Raw genomic sequence first — 16,807 nt, 5'->3', positions numbered from 1 at the left:
TTCTCTTCAATGTTCTATTGACGAATTAAAAAGGAGGAGAAATTCGTGAGACATTCGTAAACAAGTGTAGGAGGAAGCACAAACGGGTTCGCAAATTGAGTACCGAACCCATTTGCACAGACGCTAAGTTTGCGAATTAATGTTTGACGGCCCTTCACATGCGCGCAAATATTCGTACATTGTACGTTAGATGCCGGCGTTAGATTAGCATTGTAATCAGTAATCCAGTTTAATTTACCTGTCAGAATCCTATATTCTTAGTAGAGCAGCATCCGGAGCGTATCCAATAAAATAACACTACCCGAATACAAATCACTTACGAAGTAAAACTTTAGATTTACTTTGGAATACGTTTAGTTGATACGTGAACAGAACGGATAGTGTAGCAGCGAACGTGCTCACGGTGCGCCTGATGTTAAGTGGTTACTGGAGCCCATAGACATCTACGACGTAAATGCGCCACCCACCTTGAGATATAAGTTCTAAGGTCTCAAATATAGTTACAACGGCTGCCGCACCCTTCAAACCGAAACGCATTACTGCTTCACGGCAGAAATAGGCAGGGTGGTGGTATCTACCCGCGCGGACTCATAACAAGTCCTACCACCACCGGTGCTCACAGACGAGTCGGCGTAAATACTACCCAAGCTTAGAGATCCGATCGGAAACTCAGTAGCTTTGTACAACACACTACCTACTCCCTACCCTTCAAAGCGGAACCTATTGCGCGGCACTACTAGCAATGCAGAGCTTTTATTATTTCTGACACGCTGTTATTCCTTCATAGTGAAAGTCGTGAATCGATATTAGTCTTACCGGATCCTGTGCAGCGAATTGTAAGACGTCGCCCTAAGCACGTCATTTCCGATCCTCCAGATCCATGAACGGTGCTTTTAGGTACCTCAAGCACCAGTCACCGTCCTTACCGAACCCGTCGCTTGCGACGAAGGGCTCGGTTCGTAATTTAACAAACAGACACAGCCCACTGAGTTTCTTGCCGGACTTTCTCAGTGGGTCGCGTTTCGGTGGTAGATTCCGCGAAGCACTGCTCTTGCTAGGGCCAGTGTTAGCAACACCTCCGGTTTGAGCCCCGAGAGCTCACCTACACGCTAGGGTAACGCTAAAATAGCGTCTCAAGGCTCTCAGCATAGTCAGAAAAAAATATATATTAGTCAAGTGCTTACCTTATAATATTGATAATTATTACAATATTTGAACGGTAATACTGTTACAGCCCTGTACCTTGATTCAAGTAAACGCAACCCCCCCCCGGTCCCCCCGTTCCCCGTGTCCCTACGCCCAGCCTGTTCACTTTAATTGCGCTCCCGTGAGATTTATAAAGACGTGTGAACAGACCCTTACATGTTTAATACTACGAGAAAATAAAGTCTAGATCTTTTGTTCCCAGGTGCCCCTCACGCGCTTCTAGGCAAGACTCGGCGACCCCGCACCGCCTTCACGTCTCAGCAGCTTCTGGAACTGGAGAAGCAGTTCCGAATGAACAAGTACCTGTCCAGACCGAAACGGTTCGAGGTGGCCACCAGTCTGATGCTCACGGAGACTCAGGTAGGGTAAAGGGGATTTATTGTTGACAGGGACTATGAAGCCAGGCCTTAAAACTCATGTCTCAATGTGAGTGGCGGCATTTACGTTGTAGATGTCTATGGGCTCCGGTAACGACTTAACACCAGGTGGGCCGTGAGCTCGTCCACCCATTAAAACGGGCAATAAAGAAAATTATTAAAAAAGTGCCTCGTAAATGAGCCATAAAACGAACATACAACAATCGCCACTTACATTCGACTCACCTCAAGCCTTTGACAATTGTTTCTGACGTCACCTGTCACTTTGACAGATGTCAGGATTTGCGTCGTACAAATGTGTAGCCAGATTACGGGGGAGGTTATGTTATCGCTCGGGGCGGGTTTTACTCGGGTTGACAGATTAAGAGCTAAGTCGAGGGTCGCATGGGGATGTCTAAGGTGTTTTGCGGGTTTTATGTTCGCACCGGATTTCGTGTTGTCAAATAAGGAGAATGTCAATATTTTTATTCGAGAAACTATACAGACTAGTGGTTCCCCAGTAGTCGAAATTCGATTTTATTTTACTAATTTAAAGTATAAGTTTGAACATTATTATGGTTCTATTGTCAAAGACTATTATAACCACAGATGTCGCCAAGACTACACTATAGACAAATAATATTAAAGACAAACAATATTAATCTATTCTCAATTTGGCCACAGAAATAAAACAATAAAAACAAAACAGTATAAATGCGTGTGTGTGTGTCAATACACAGTAGTGTGTGTAATGCTTTTTTTTATTGATTTAATGTATTTTTTATGCATAACTGTAAAGAAATGTTAGCATTGTGCGCTCCTTCTCAATATTCTTTATAAGTGGGGAAAATTTCATACTCCTCCGTCCGCATGATTTTCGTAAAATGGGCTACAAAGTTTTTGCTTCACGTATTAATATATAGATGAACGTGCCTATCATTTTGTATGAATGTGTATGCTCACGAGCTTTCAGAGCTGGAATGAAAACCAAATTAGTACTTACCGCGAAAAAATAGTGCAAAATAGTTTAAGTAAATTGACATAATTGCTGTAAGTGTGAAAGGTGCTTTATATCGAGAGGCGTAAGGCTAAAGCGACATATCGCTTAATACGCGACATTTATCTTTGTAATAAAAGTACTTGTAATAAAGGTACTAGCTGACCCGGCAGACTTCGTAGTGCCTCAATGGAATAAATAAAAGACCTAAAATTTTGTATAGAATAAACTTAAAACAAACAAAAGAATCCGTCCGACGGGGGACACATCAAAGGAAAGACAATTTTCATATTTATCTACCTTTTAAACCTTCTCTGGACTTCCACAAATAATTCAAGACCAAAATTAGCCAAATCGGTCCAGCCGTTCTCGAGTTTTAGCGAGACTAACGCACAGCAATTCATTTTTATATAATAATATATAGATTAGCATCAACAGTTCGATGTTTTTAATTGAACTTCAATTAAGTTGGCTTTTTTTAAGTAGCTACCGAAGTGTTTTTTATGATATTGTTTTCAACTTTCAAGCTTTAAATGGTTCTTCTGTAAAGCTGTAAAAATATCGCTACAACCAATTATTATTATCCTCCCGCCCTTCGATATGCTTTATTCCCGGGACTCAATATTTAGGAACAGTTCGCCAATGTCCAAAGAAGTGCGTTTCGTGAGGTTTTATTACTGACTTACCATGCACTGTGGTTCTAAACATGCTACTGACCATACACGGTCGTGCTTGAATGCTCTTTCTTCTTCTCAATCGTGTCACTCTTGACAGAGTGGTCGTGATCGTCATGTAGTGTTGGAAGGGGCAGACTTGATGCGTCTCACGATGTCCCGCCATCTCTCCCTGCTCGAAGCCATTCTACTGCACTCATTTAGGGGACCTCCCACTGCAGTTTTAATTTGGTCGGTCCACCGCATTGGTGGCCTCCCGCGCGGTCTTGTACCATCAACGCTTCCCTGTACAACGAGGCGTTCTATGGACCGGCCATCTCGTCGCGAAACGTGTCCGAAGAAATCCACCATTCGAGACTGTACTATAGCAAATAGACGCTGATTGATGCCGAGTTCCTGAAGTATTGAAGATTGAATATCCACTTAAGCTTTTTTTTTGGTCAGGAGGAATTCGCCGGCCTTCCGCCCTCTACTGGGGATGGAGGGCGGGGCATCTCGGAGTCAGAATGAGTAAAATCTCCTGTCGCTCAACAACCCACGTCCGAACCTCGCATGAGACAGAACTCATGAAAAGGCAAAGGGGGGAATCTCCCATCACCCTCCCAGCTATCTCTTGAAAGTTTTAAGCTTTAACAAATTTGTTAGAATGGATTTTATTTAGGACATGCAATATTAGACATTAAAGTTAACAGCCTAGTTGATAGAACGAGGATGCGGTCTATTGAAATTCCATTTGAATTGGATTCATCATGACCCGACATGGAAAATGTTTAGTGTCAAATGACGAATCGCGTGGTTTAGAAACTTCTGAAAAAAGGGTTATTTTATTTTTTTCAATCTATTTAAGTTTATTAAATTTATTTAAGTTTTTCAAAATTAATAATACATCACTTTAGTTGACGACTGTCGCAACAGTAAATATGTACATATATACACGCACGCGAGCATATAGTTAGCTAATAAATAAAACTTTTGTCCACAGGTAAAGATCTGGTTTCAGAACCGAAGGATGAAATGGAAAAGATCGAAAAAGGCCCAACAGGACTCTAAGAACAAGGACCCTCAGCATTCAGACGAGAAAAACAAACCGAAAGAGCAGACGGACGCGGAGAAGACATTGACAGCTGATCTGACAGCTGTCAAACCGCCGCCGATGCTCGACAGGGACAGAATTATCGCGCTGGAACGAGAAAGAGCGATGGCGGCCGCTAATTTTAATTCGAATCTGGAGAATCGACGCGGATTGGTCGTGATGTCTCAAGATGGCAGCCGACCCGGAATCGACATGTTCAGGCCGTACGTGGTATGAAAATAAACGATTTTTCTTTTTGTTATCTAACAGTGTTTCTCCCTGTGTATAGTATTTTTTAAGTAATTAGTGACGTATTAAAATAATTGTTACGTGTTTATGAGTAATGATGTTAAAAATGGCGGACGTTCGACTAAGCGCTAAATTTTATAAAAAATACGGTATTTGACAAAAAAATTCAAACCTCCAATTATTTTAATTTGAAAGTGTTTTTTTTTTTTCGACGAAAATTTATGTTTTTGTGCTTGTATGTTAAAAAAAAAACAAACAATCATTCACTATTAAAACTTTGTAGACACTAAAAGTTTTCCTATCTCACACGGTAATCAATCATGTAATATTATCAGTCCGTCCGCCAGAAAATATACTAGTCGTAAAAAATGACCAGCTGTTTTTTTTTTGATAATCAAAAGAAAAGGCTTTTGTTTATTTTCGTGATCTGCCAATACTTGCCATTGAATGTCTGCTGTATCTACACTGTATACGGATAATGAGATATGATAATTGTATTGGTGATTGGAACTGTAAATATGGAGAGGATGCTCTGACTTCACCTGGCGACTTTACTAAGACTAGCCTACACACGGTAGAACCGCTTGTGAGTCCGCGCGGGAGGGTACCACCGCCCTGCCTATTTCAGCCGTGAAGCAGTAATGCGTTTCGGTTTGAAGGGCGGGGCAGCCGTTGTAACTATACATGAGACCTTAGAACTTATATCTCAAGGTGGGTGGCGCATTTACGTTGTAGATGTATATGGGCTCCAGTAACCACTTAACTACCAGGCGGGCTGTGAGCTCTTCCACCCATCTAAGCAATAAATAAAAAAAGAATGGGTAACAAAAGAAAAACTAAATTTATTATTAATGATGAGTTCCCTAGTCCTAGAGTCTTTGTAGATACGACAATCGATTCAATATGATCAATTATTCGTTTTGCATTAATATAATCGATTAGTAAACAATTTCAATGAAACAAAAACAAACATTGCTTTGGTTATCAAAAAAATTAGTGGTCTTCTAATAAAAAATATATATATACAGATTTAGTCTAGTCTTTTATAATTATTGTATAGAGTGTGAATAGTGTATAGATTAGTATAAGAAGTACATTTGTTTATAATAATGAAAATGAAAGTACCTATATAAATTATAAGTAGATTATATTTAAAAAAAAAAAGACAAACAGTATTGCGTTTTAAGCTATTGCATAGTTTTTATCGCGGGCTTTGAGCGCGGTGACCGAGTCAAAAAATTCCGTAACGAAAAAAAACCTAACACCCCCACTCCGCCTACCATGTAGGTCGTGTTCAACACAAACCCGCGTTGCGCTTGTGTAGTGTTTGTGAATAATCGCGCGTCGTGACGTCGCACTGCATGCGCATCATGAAAAGTCTGCCCGTCTCTCTCTCGCGCGGTCTAGCTAATGAGTGTGAAGGGGACATTTAATGTTTTACTTTTGTTAATGTTTATAAATATAGCGTCGTCTTATTTTATTATTGCTTTAATATATAATTATTATTGTCTAATTATAATTGCATAAGTTGATAAAAAATGTTATGCAATAGCTTTACCGCAGCAGCCCCCGAGTGCCATTAGTATTTTTTTTTAATATACACAATATATTTTATGAGGAAATCAAGAGTGAATATAAAATGCCTGCATTGAATTTTTTAGGTTTTGTTTAGTTATACCGTTGGTATATGATTTTGGTGATAGCTAATATGAAATAGGCATACCGGACTATGATGTCCTTGTCGCTCGCATCCAGCTTGACGCGCGTCCGAGAGAGACAAACGATGTTATTAGAGACAATTTCGTCAGGTCTGTAAGGCTATACGAGTGTGTATAGGAATTGGTCATTAGCGTTAGGCAGTAGCTTGGCTCTGCACCTGGCATTGCTGAAGTCCATGGGCGACGGTAACCACTCACCATCAGGTGGGCCGTATGCTTGTCTGCCTACAAGGGCAATTAAAAAAAATCGATAGTTCGTCTTAGTAGTTTGAACTTATACGCATTAACATAGAGTCGATCTATCGACGGTTCGCGCTCAGTGTTAAGACATCTTACGTTACAGTATTATAATGTTATTTTTTTTTAGGGATTTTATGACCTGGTAACTAAAACCTTTAAGTCATATCTTATTTTAATTTATATTCTTATTTTTATGAAAAATGATAATATGGAGTGAAATTAAATGAAGATGATTAATTTGAGACATTAATTAACTGGGATGAAATTAAATTAAATGATATGATATGGGGTGAAATACAATCTCAGTAAAATGGTGGTAATTTACAGAGATTTTTTCAGTGGACTTTTTGGAGGATCCCGAGAAGTTACGTCCAGCGGCCTTGGTTTCATTTTCCCACATTTGTGCACTTTCACAGATACTAAACAGTTAATAAACCACCATTATTACACATTTAAACCTGAAGAAACACTAAATAGACAAAATAAAACAAATCACACAACTTCACTCCTCGCGTTCCCGCCAAAAAGTCCTTATAATATTAAGAAACTGAATTTGTATATAGCATATACAGGGTGTGACTTTTCAAATGCCGATTTCAAACAATATTAGCTCGGCATGCACGATCGTGTGTATGTAACGGAAGTCTTTAATGTTTTTTTGGTTTCCTACCTATTAGCCTGCGGTACCACAGCCCACCTGGTGTTAAGTGGTTACTAGAGCCCAAAGACATTTACAACGTAAACGCGCCACCGACCTTGAGATATAAGGTCTCAAGTATACTTACAACGGCTGCCCCAAACTTCAAGCCCAAACGCGATTTACTGCTTCACGGCAGAAATAGGCGGGGCGGTGGTACCTACCCGCGCGGACTCACAAAAGGTCCTACCACCAGTAAAATTTCCTTCCTTCCTTCCTTTATTCCTTTGCCGTAGAAGTCAATCGTAAACATTTGTTGAGTACGTGTATTTCATTAGAAAAATTGGTACCCGCCTGCGGGATTCGAACACCGGTGCATTGCTACATACGAATGCACCGGACGTCTTATCTTTTAGGCCACGACGACTTCAATCAAACGTCAAATAGCCTCGATATCAACTTTCTAAACCTTAGCGTTTGTGACTACATTGTGTAGTCATGTTTGGCTTTTGACACGATAAATTTACACCCTGTATATAATACTTTATGCCAAACAATTCGTTATAAAAAAGTACCTAAGTATGTTTAGCTGTAAGAAAATAAAACAATGTATTAAAAATTAAAAACTAGTATTTGTTTATATAAATTTATTAGTAAATATATTTTAAGAAGAAAAAAAAATGTCATTTTATTTATTTTTTTATCTGTACCCTAGTTGTTGAGATATAAGGTTCTTAACCTCATTGTGAGACGCCGGTTCCATACATCAAACAAAACATATGACTGCTTCTTAGCAGAAATAGGCGGGTCGCTGTTACCTACCCGCGCGGGAACATAATGCGTCACAACGTCGATTTTCATCTTTTATTGGACTTAATGGTTATCGTGGTATGGACATGTGATGCGTGGAGAGAAGATGCATGTGACTAGGACTAGGAGATGTATGGAAATGGTAGTGCAAGGTAGAAAGGGAAGAGGTCGACCGAAGAAGACATGGATGGAGTGTGTGAATGACGATATGAGAGAGAGAGGAGTGAGTGTTGAGATGACGGCTGATAGAAGAGAATGAAAGAGAAAAATTAGCTGTGCCGACAACACTTAGTGGTCAATTAGTGATAGAGAGAGATAAGTGGTTACCTGAACATTAATGAGTTATATAAGTGTAGTGTAATCTCACGTGGCCCGCACCCACATTAAATCCCTCCAGATCACCCAATCACCGACCGAGAGGGCTGGTGGTCGTGGCGCCGACGACCGCCAGTCTGGCGTCCCGAGGGGGAGAGTGATGGGAGAGATGTGCTCCGCACTAAACACCCGCCGTCCCCAGTGGAGGGCGGAAGTCCGGCGATTTCCTCGTACCAAAAAAAAAAAAAAAGATAATCCAATCCCGTTTCTTCAGGATAGCCGTCGAATCACCGTGATAAGTGAGGAATGTAGATCTTCGCGAATGCTTCACATTAGAATAAATACCTATCTGAATAGAGCATAAGAATGCTTCTTTGGGAAAGCGACACGATAACTCTCTTATCATGACGGCTTATATGCTAAGACGAAAAGCTACCGTGCCTTAGTATATCCTATTGGATCCACTTTGAGCTTTTAGGCACTCCAAGCACAGGTCACCTTTCGTGTGACTGACCGTTGACTGGTGGTAGGACCTCTTGTGAGTCTGCACGGGTAGGTACCACCGCCCCGCCTATTTCTGCCGTGAAGCAGTAATGCGTTTCGGTTTGAAGGGTGGGGCAGCCGTTGTAACTATACTTGAGACCTTACAACTTATATCTCAAGGTGTATGGCGCATTTACGTCGTAGATGTCTATGGGCTCCAGTAACCACTTAACACCAGGTGGGCTGTGAGCTCGTCCACAAATCCAGGCAATAAAAATAAAAAAAGCTGTAGAACGCAACGAAAATTTCGACGTGCAATTTAACCCACAGACACAGCCCACTGAGTTTCTCGCCGGATCTTCTCAGTGGGTCGCGTTTCCGATCCGGTGGTAGATTCTGCGAAGCACGGCTCTTGCTAGGGCCAGTGCTAGCGAGTTCTTCCAGATTGAGCCTTCTACCAAACCGGTGAATCAGGAATAGGCCTTTCGAAACTACCAGCGACTAGGTACGGAAAAAAATTAAAAAGTCATCCTTCGATTTGACTTCACCTATGTAGTCGTAAAATTTGTTAATTATAGAAATTAGCGGGTTTTAGTGTAACAAAAAACTATGGATATTTTTATATCTATACTAATATAATATTATATTACACTGGAGGAAGCTGGTACAAAAACTGGACCAAGGTGGTCACGACCCTCAGTAATGAGGAAACGACAAAGAAGAAGAAGGTTAATATAAAGAGGAAAGATTTGTTTGTTTGTTTGTATTGAATAGGCTCCGAAACTACTGAACCGATTTAAAAAATTCTTTCACTGTTGGAAAGCTACGCTATCCCTGGGTGACATAAACTATATTTTCAAAAAAATTAGGCATCCTTACTGAAACTCCAATAATGTAACCCAAAGCCGTTCGGATTGTCGATAATCCCATTCTCACGGATCGTTTGGAACCTCTGGGTCTGCGGAGGGACTTCGGTTCCCTCTGTATTTTGTACCGCATGTTCCATGGAGAGTGCTCTGAGGAATTGTTCGAGATGATACCAACGTCTCGTTTTTACCATCGCACCGCCCGCCACCGGAGTAGAATTCATCCATACTACCTGGAGCCACTGCGATCATCCACAGTGCGTTTCCAGAGATCTTTTTTGCCACGTACCATCCGGCTATGGAATAAGCTCCCTTCCACGGTGTTTCCCGAGCGCTATGACATGTCCTTCTTCAAACGAGGCTTATGGAGAGTATTAAGCGGTAGGCAGCGACTTGGCTCTGCCCCTGGCATTGCTGAAGTCCATGGGCGACGGTAACCACTCACCATCAGGTGGGCCGTATGCTCGTCTGCCTATAAAGGCAATAAAAATAAAAAGTGTAAAAAATTACCTAAATTCTTTACATCGCGTGCGCTACGTCCTAAGCGAAGCCGGGGCGGGCCGCTAGTATATATATATATAAAAAAAACACGTAATACGCAAAACGAATTTAAATCTTGAATCGTCAGTAGCTACGGTCGAAATTCGCTCATCAGGTAAACGTTACTTGTAATAAAACAGTCTCTAAGAACGGAAGCAACAGACCCGGGCTAGCCAAGAGAACGTGCCGAAATTCCTCGACAACTGATCGTTAACAATAGTGAATTACGCCGAGAGTGGGGGTAAACGCCAATTCCAGTACGGCGACCATGATGTTTGGAGGGATTTTTTGTGGGAAAAACTCTGATTTGAATCTCTGTGGAACGGAATATGCTTTTTAGGGTAATTTGAAGTCGTCGTGGCCTAAAGGATAAGACGTCCGGTACGTACGTATTGAGCGATGCACCGGTGTTCGAATCCCGCAGGCGGGTACCAATTTTTCTAATGAAATACGTACTCAACAATTGTTCACGATTGACTTCACGGTGAAGGAATAACGTCGTGTAATAAAAATCAAACGCAAACCCGTAAACCCGTCGGGATCACCAGTTTGGAAGGCTGAACGACAAAGAGAAGATCTTTCACCGAGCGGTGACATTGCTCGGTAGACCGACGGTCCTAACGTTGTTGTTCGGAACTTTTATATATGCGCTTTATCTTGAAAATGTCGTAAGCGAGATTCAGGCATCTGTCAATTATCTTGCGTTGTATGATGGCTACCCGCCACACCCGCAAAATTATAATTTGCGTAATTACTGGTGGTAGGACCTCTTGTGAGTCCGCACGGGTAGGTACCACCACCCTACCTATTTCTGCCGTGAAGCAGTAATGCGTTTTGGTTTGAAGGGTGGGGCAGCCGTTGTAACTATACTTGAGACTTTAGAACTGATATCTCAAGGTGGGTGGCGCATTTACGTTGTAGATGTCTATAGGCTCCAGTAACCACTTAACACCAGGAGGGCTGAAGCTCGTCCACCTACATATGCCTTCAAAGAGCCGCACTTTGCTGACCTCTGGTCTAGGCAGATCATAAGCTTCGTAGACCTGTCAAAACAAACCAACATATCCTTTGTTATTTGTTTTCAATAAAAAATCTCACTATCCGTTCAAATCATGGTCACAGTACTAAATTTTCTGAAGTGCCCGACCGTCGGTATAAATTACTGTGGAAAAACTCATTCCACATTCCGACCTCATACGTCAGAGCGGGACGGAGTGAAGCCGTGCTCTCGCTCTGTAACTTCTGTTTTTCTTCGTCGGTGCCGTATTACTAGTCACGATCTTATATCGGTTAGCGATACCCCGGTAGTCGAAATTCGACTATAATTAATTGAAATTATAAGTTTGTACACTATTATGATTCTATTGTCAAAGAATTGACATGACAAATACATTATACTCCTATAGTCACAGATTTCGCCAAGACTATACTATAGACAAATAACTATGCTCAATTTGACCACAGCCTTAAGCAATAACAAAAGTTTGACAATAAACAAAGAGTATATGTGTGTGTGTGTGTCAAATACATGTGTGTGTGTGTGTTATGTTTTCTTTATTGATTTAATCTATTTTAATGCATACTTTTTTTTAAATATTTACATTCTGCACTCCTTCTCTAAATTCACTAAAGTGTGGGTAATTCATACTCCTCCGTCGGCGCAATTTTCGTAAATGATGATAAATGAATTTTGATGATTCTTTTATTATTAGAAAGCTGACGCTTCCCGTGTGGTCCCATTTCAATTTAGTTCAGTTCTGATAATGGTATCCATGAGAAAACCATATAAGTCTTAAATTAGCATTAAGTACGTGCGCGACAAATAGATGAATAACTCAATAAATTTTATGAAATGAATGAATGAATCACTAACTCAATATCACGCCAACCGATTGCGATGAATATTATTTTTAGTGTATATTTATTTGTTTTGGAGTATATCAGAAGGAAGTGTGAAAGTGGCCCCGGTAAGCAAAAAATTAAGGAGCGGACGGTTAGCGTGGTATGGACATGTGATGCGTAGAGAGAAGATGCATGTGGCTAGGAGATGTATGGAAATGGTAGTGTAAGGTAGAGGGGGAAGAGGTCGACCGAAGAAGACCTGGATGGAGTGCGTGAATGACGATATGAGAGAGAGAGAGGAGTGAGTGTTGAGATGACGGCTGATAGAAGAGAATGGAAGAGAAAAAATAGCTGTGCCGACCCCACCTAGTGGGATAAGGTGGAGAAAAAGAAGATTCATTTGTTTTGGAATATCTTTTTTTTCTATTTGAAGTCGGTTTTTGTTAAAGCATGTCTATTTACAATTTTATTAAGAGTAGGTAGGTATTGACAATTTATGTGAAAAAATTTAATAACACATTTTATATTAAGCTTTTACCGAAATCTTGACTACGGATGCGGCCCCGGGGCGTGTCCCGGCGGTGATTGATGTCTTTTGTTTAAACAAACCGCTGTTTGTGTCGATACGGAGACGCCGAGATAACCACCCTCCACCCCCATCTCATTGTATAACGTATTAACCCCATTATAAAATATGTTTTTAAACGTTAACCATTGATATTCTATGTCTCTTATTGTTCTGTAAATATATCTGTAGTACAGTTTTCTGTACTGGTGGTAGGACCTCTTGTCAGTCCGCACGGTTAGGTACCACCGCCCTGCCTATTTCTGCCGTGAAGCAGTAATGCGTTTCGGTTTGAAGGACGGGGCAGCCGTTGTAACTATACTGAGACCTTAGAACTCAGGACTCAAGGTGCAGGCATTTACGTTATAGATGTCTATAGGCTCCAGAAACCACTTAACACCAGGTGGCCTGTGACTCGTCCACCCATCTAGGCAATAAAAAATTTTAATTAGATGATAATGTTACCAATAAAACCGGAGCGAATTACCGCTTTGCCGGAGATCTAGGCAGAACAGTAGTATCGATCCATAAAAGCTTTCATAGTCATACCAGCACTTGTACAACTGCATTAATGAATGGCTTATCTTCTCTCTAGCTCTATTCTGGTTCATGATTTAATTCTATCAGATTTCAATTAGTTTTTTCCCTACTCTATTCGCTGGTAGCCCAAGAGGCTATTCCAGCTTTGCTATTGCTAAGACTAGCCCTAGCAAGAGCAGTGCGTTGCAGAACAGAAAATTTCTGGCGAAAAACTCAGTATGATGCAGATTTCAATCAGAGAGAGAGATTATATCACTGGTGGTAGGACCTCTTGGGAGTCCGCACGGGTAGGTACCACCACCCCGCCTATTTCTGCCGTGAAGCAGTAATGCGTTTCGGTTCGAAGGGTGGAGTAGCCGTTGTAACTAGACCTTAGAACTTATATCTCGAGGTGGGTGGCGCATTTGCGTTGCGGATGCCTATGGGCTCCAGTAACCACTTAACACCAGGTGGGCTGTGAGCTCGTCCACCCATCTAAGCAATAAAAAAGAAGCTATCTAGGTCTACCGTATTTACTACATACAAACATACAAAAGACCTTTAAATGCATTAATATTCAAAAAGCCGTCCCGAAAAATAACTTACACTTCGAACATAACCGGTGTTAAAATGAATATAAATTCCTTTGTACGAAATCATATATTAATACGTGAAGCAAAAACTTTGTATCGCTTTTTACGAAAATTGCGCGGACGGAGGAGTATGAAATTTTCCACACTTATAGAGAATATAGAGGAGGAGTGCACAATGCTAATATTTTTTTAAATAATGCATAAAGGATACATTAAATCAATAAATAAAAACATTACACACACTACATACCATGTATTTGACGCACACACGCATGCTAATATTTATTGTCAAACTTTTGTTCTTGACGTCTGTGGTCAAATTCGAAGTCGTCGTGGCCTAAAGGATAAGACGTCCGGTGCATTCGTGTTGAAGCGATGCACCGGTGTTCGAATCCCGCAGGCGGGTACCAATTTTTCTAATGAAATATGTACTCAACAAATGTTCACGATTGACTTCCACGGTGAAGGAATAACATCGTGTAATAAAAATCAAACCCGCAAAATTATAATTTGCGTAATTACTGGTGGTAGGACCTCTTGTGAGTCCGCGCGGATAGGTACCACCACCCTGCTTGTTTCTGCCGTGAAGCAGTAATGCGTTTCGGTTTGAAGGGTGGGGTAACCGTTGTAACTATACTGAGACTTTAGAACTTGTATCTCAAGGTGGGTGGCGCGTCTACGTTGTAGATGTCTATGGGCTCCAGTAACTACTTAACATCAGGTGGGCTGTGAGCTCTACCACCGTCCACCCATCTAAGCAATAAAAAAAAAAAAAATAAAAAAAATTGAGAATAGATTAAATATTGTTTGTCTTTATTAATATTTGCCTAAAGTGTAGTCTTGGCGAAATCTGTGACATTATAGTTTGACAATAGAATCATAATAATTTTCAAACTTATAGTTTCAATTTAATCATAGTCGAATTTCGAGTACTGCGGGACCTCTGGTTAAAATAAAAAAAAATATAGATACTATAACAGAACTGTCAATAAAACGTCAGAAAAGGGCGCGAATCGGCAGCCTGATGGCGGCGCGGCGTGGTCGCGTTCAAATATTGATATTGAAGCGATTGCGTATTCTGTTTGAGGTGTAAGATACTATTTACATTATTCTGTTGCGTTTCAGTTTTCCAATGATATATATACGCTTTGTTTGTTTACAAAGCTATTCATATTAGGGCTGTGCTTCATGCGAACGTCTTTTAGTCAGAGGTTACCATGTAATCTAGGTATATATTATATATAAATGAATTGCTGTTCGTTAGTCTCGCTAAAACTCGAGAACGGCTGGATCGATTTGGCTAATTTTGGTCTTGAATTATTCGTGCAAGTCCAGGGAAGGTTTAAAAGGTAAATACATATGAAAATGATCGGAATTAAATAAAAATAACAATTTTGTTTTTCCTTTGACGTGCCCCCCGTAGGGCGGATTCCTTTTGTTTGTTTTAAGTTTATTTTAGATATACAAAAGCTTAGGTCTTTTATTTATCGATAGAGGCACTACGAAGTCTACCGGGTCAGCTAGTTTTAAATAAATTCCAATATACGTCATATAAGCTTGAATATAAAAAATTGTGGGTAAGGCTACTTTTGCGCTGATGGCCCCAAATTAACAGAAGGTATAACCAAAACATTTGTAAGGTATTGATAATATTAGCTTAACACTAAACAATTTTGTTTTTCCTTTGACGTGTCCCCCGTAGGACGGATTCCTTTTGTTTGTTTTAAGTTTATTTTAGATATATAAAAGCTTAGGTATTTTATTTATCGATTGAGGCACTTTGAAGTCAGCCGGGTCAGCTAGTTATGTATATATAAATCGATGGAAACAAAGAAAAACAACAAACACACTGAATCAATATGAAAACACAAACAAATTACTTTGTTATAATAGCTTCGGTCATTATACAAAAGCCTTCCCAATTAAAATGAATTCATGTCACATTCTATGGCCGTGAAATAATACTGCATTATTACATTTAATCACAACCATAAAAATATACAAATAAAAATGTACATATTACATTACATAATTTACCTTCCGCTATAATGGTTCCTCATTTTAGAATTAGCGATATATTTTTTTTTTTACTTACTGCTCTATAATTACTACACAACGACAGAATTCAAAGAACAATTCTTCTTCTTCTCCATCGCTCCCTCATTGCTGAGGATCGTGACTCCGTTTCAGCTTGTCGACTGCCAGCCTCCATCGGTTCCGGTCAGTTGCCTGGTGTAGTGCAGCGCTAAGTGGTCCGCTGGTTTGCTCGGAGATCTGGTCGGACCAACGTTTGGGGCTCCGGCCCTAGGACGTTTTCCTTCTACTTTTCCAGTGACCATCAGACGTTCCAAGTTGTCTACACCTCTGCGGGCAACGTGTATACATTAAACGAGTCATAAACAAAACAAAAAAAAACAAAATGTGTGCAATTCACACGTGGTAGAAGTGAAACCTTCCAAAATTAAAATACAATTATCCTAAACGTCTTAAGTATATGTAAAATTTTATCATTAGTAAATAATTGTAAGGTAGCGCCCTCTGTGAATTGATATTTTAATTTCACGTATAATCCTAAATTAAAATTCACTACAAGAGCTTTCATACACACGTTAGTATTACAAAATCTCACAGATGGCGCTGTATTAAATAGTATGTATATTTCTGTCTCACTCTATGCTGGCTTCATCCTACACATTTTTGTATTTGTGTCTCTTACCTGTCGTTTTTTCCGTTGCATCCGGTTTAAAATCACAACGATTCTAAAGAAGTTTTCACTTCAAAAGGAACAGTCTAATTAAAACTTATTTTACGAATTAATTACGACTTGTCTTTGTTACTGTCATTGAATTATTTCTGAAGCTTCCAATACTTTATAGTTTTCCTGATTCACGGACGTTACGATCAGTCGTAATCATTACCGATCCTGCGGACAGAATGGAAAGCAGTCGACGTCGCCCAAAACACGTCATTACGGATCCTCCCGATCCACTAACGGTGCTTTTAGGTACCCCAAGCACCGGTCATCGTCGAGTAAATTAACGTATAGACACAGCCCACTGAGTTTCACGCCGGATCTTCTCAGTGGGTCGCGTTTCCGATCCGGTGGTAGATTCTGCGAAACACGG

At 40.3% G+C, this 16,807-nt stretch overlaps 1 protein-coding gene across 2 annotated transcripts in view; it reads left to right on the top strand.

The window, feature by feature from the left end:
- LOC101745466 (homeobox protein Hox-B4) overlaps window positions 1-7,830 on the top strand; it is a 46,912-nt gene extending 39,082 nt beyond the window's left edge. Inside the window, exons 4-6 of one of the 2 annotated variants that reach the window (XR_009974986.1) lie at window positions 1,409-1,566; window positions 4,216-5,228; window positions 5,439-7,830. Coding sequence is in view for 1 of the 2 variants with exons in the window: in XM_004924970.5 (XP_004925027.1) it covers window positions 1,409-1,566; window positions 4,216-4,542 (485 nt within the window). In the remaining variant the exon portion in view is untranslated. Of the gene's footprint in view, window positions 1-1,408; window positions 1,567-4,215 lie in introns of both variants that reach the window. The other variant, XM_004924970.5, reaches the window with a different exon arrangement.
- Window positions 7,831-16,807: the final 8,977 nt, after the last annotated feature.

This window comes from Bombyx mori, chromosome 2 (assembly GCF_030269925.1).
Source record: "Bombyx mori chromosome 2, ASM3026992v2".
NCBI classification, from domain to species: domain Eukaryota; kingdom Metazoa; phylum Arthropoda; class Insecta; order Lepidoptera; family Bombycidae; genus Bombyx; species Bombyx mori.
The sequence above is the reverse complement of the archived record's forward strand: the minus strand, read 5'-3'. Positions and strand labels throughout refer to the sequence as shown.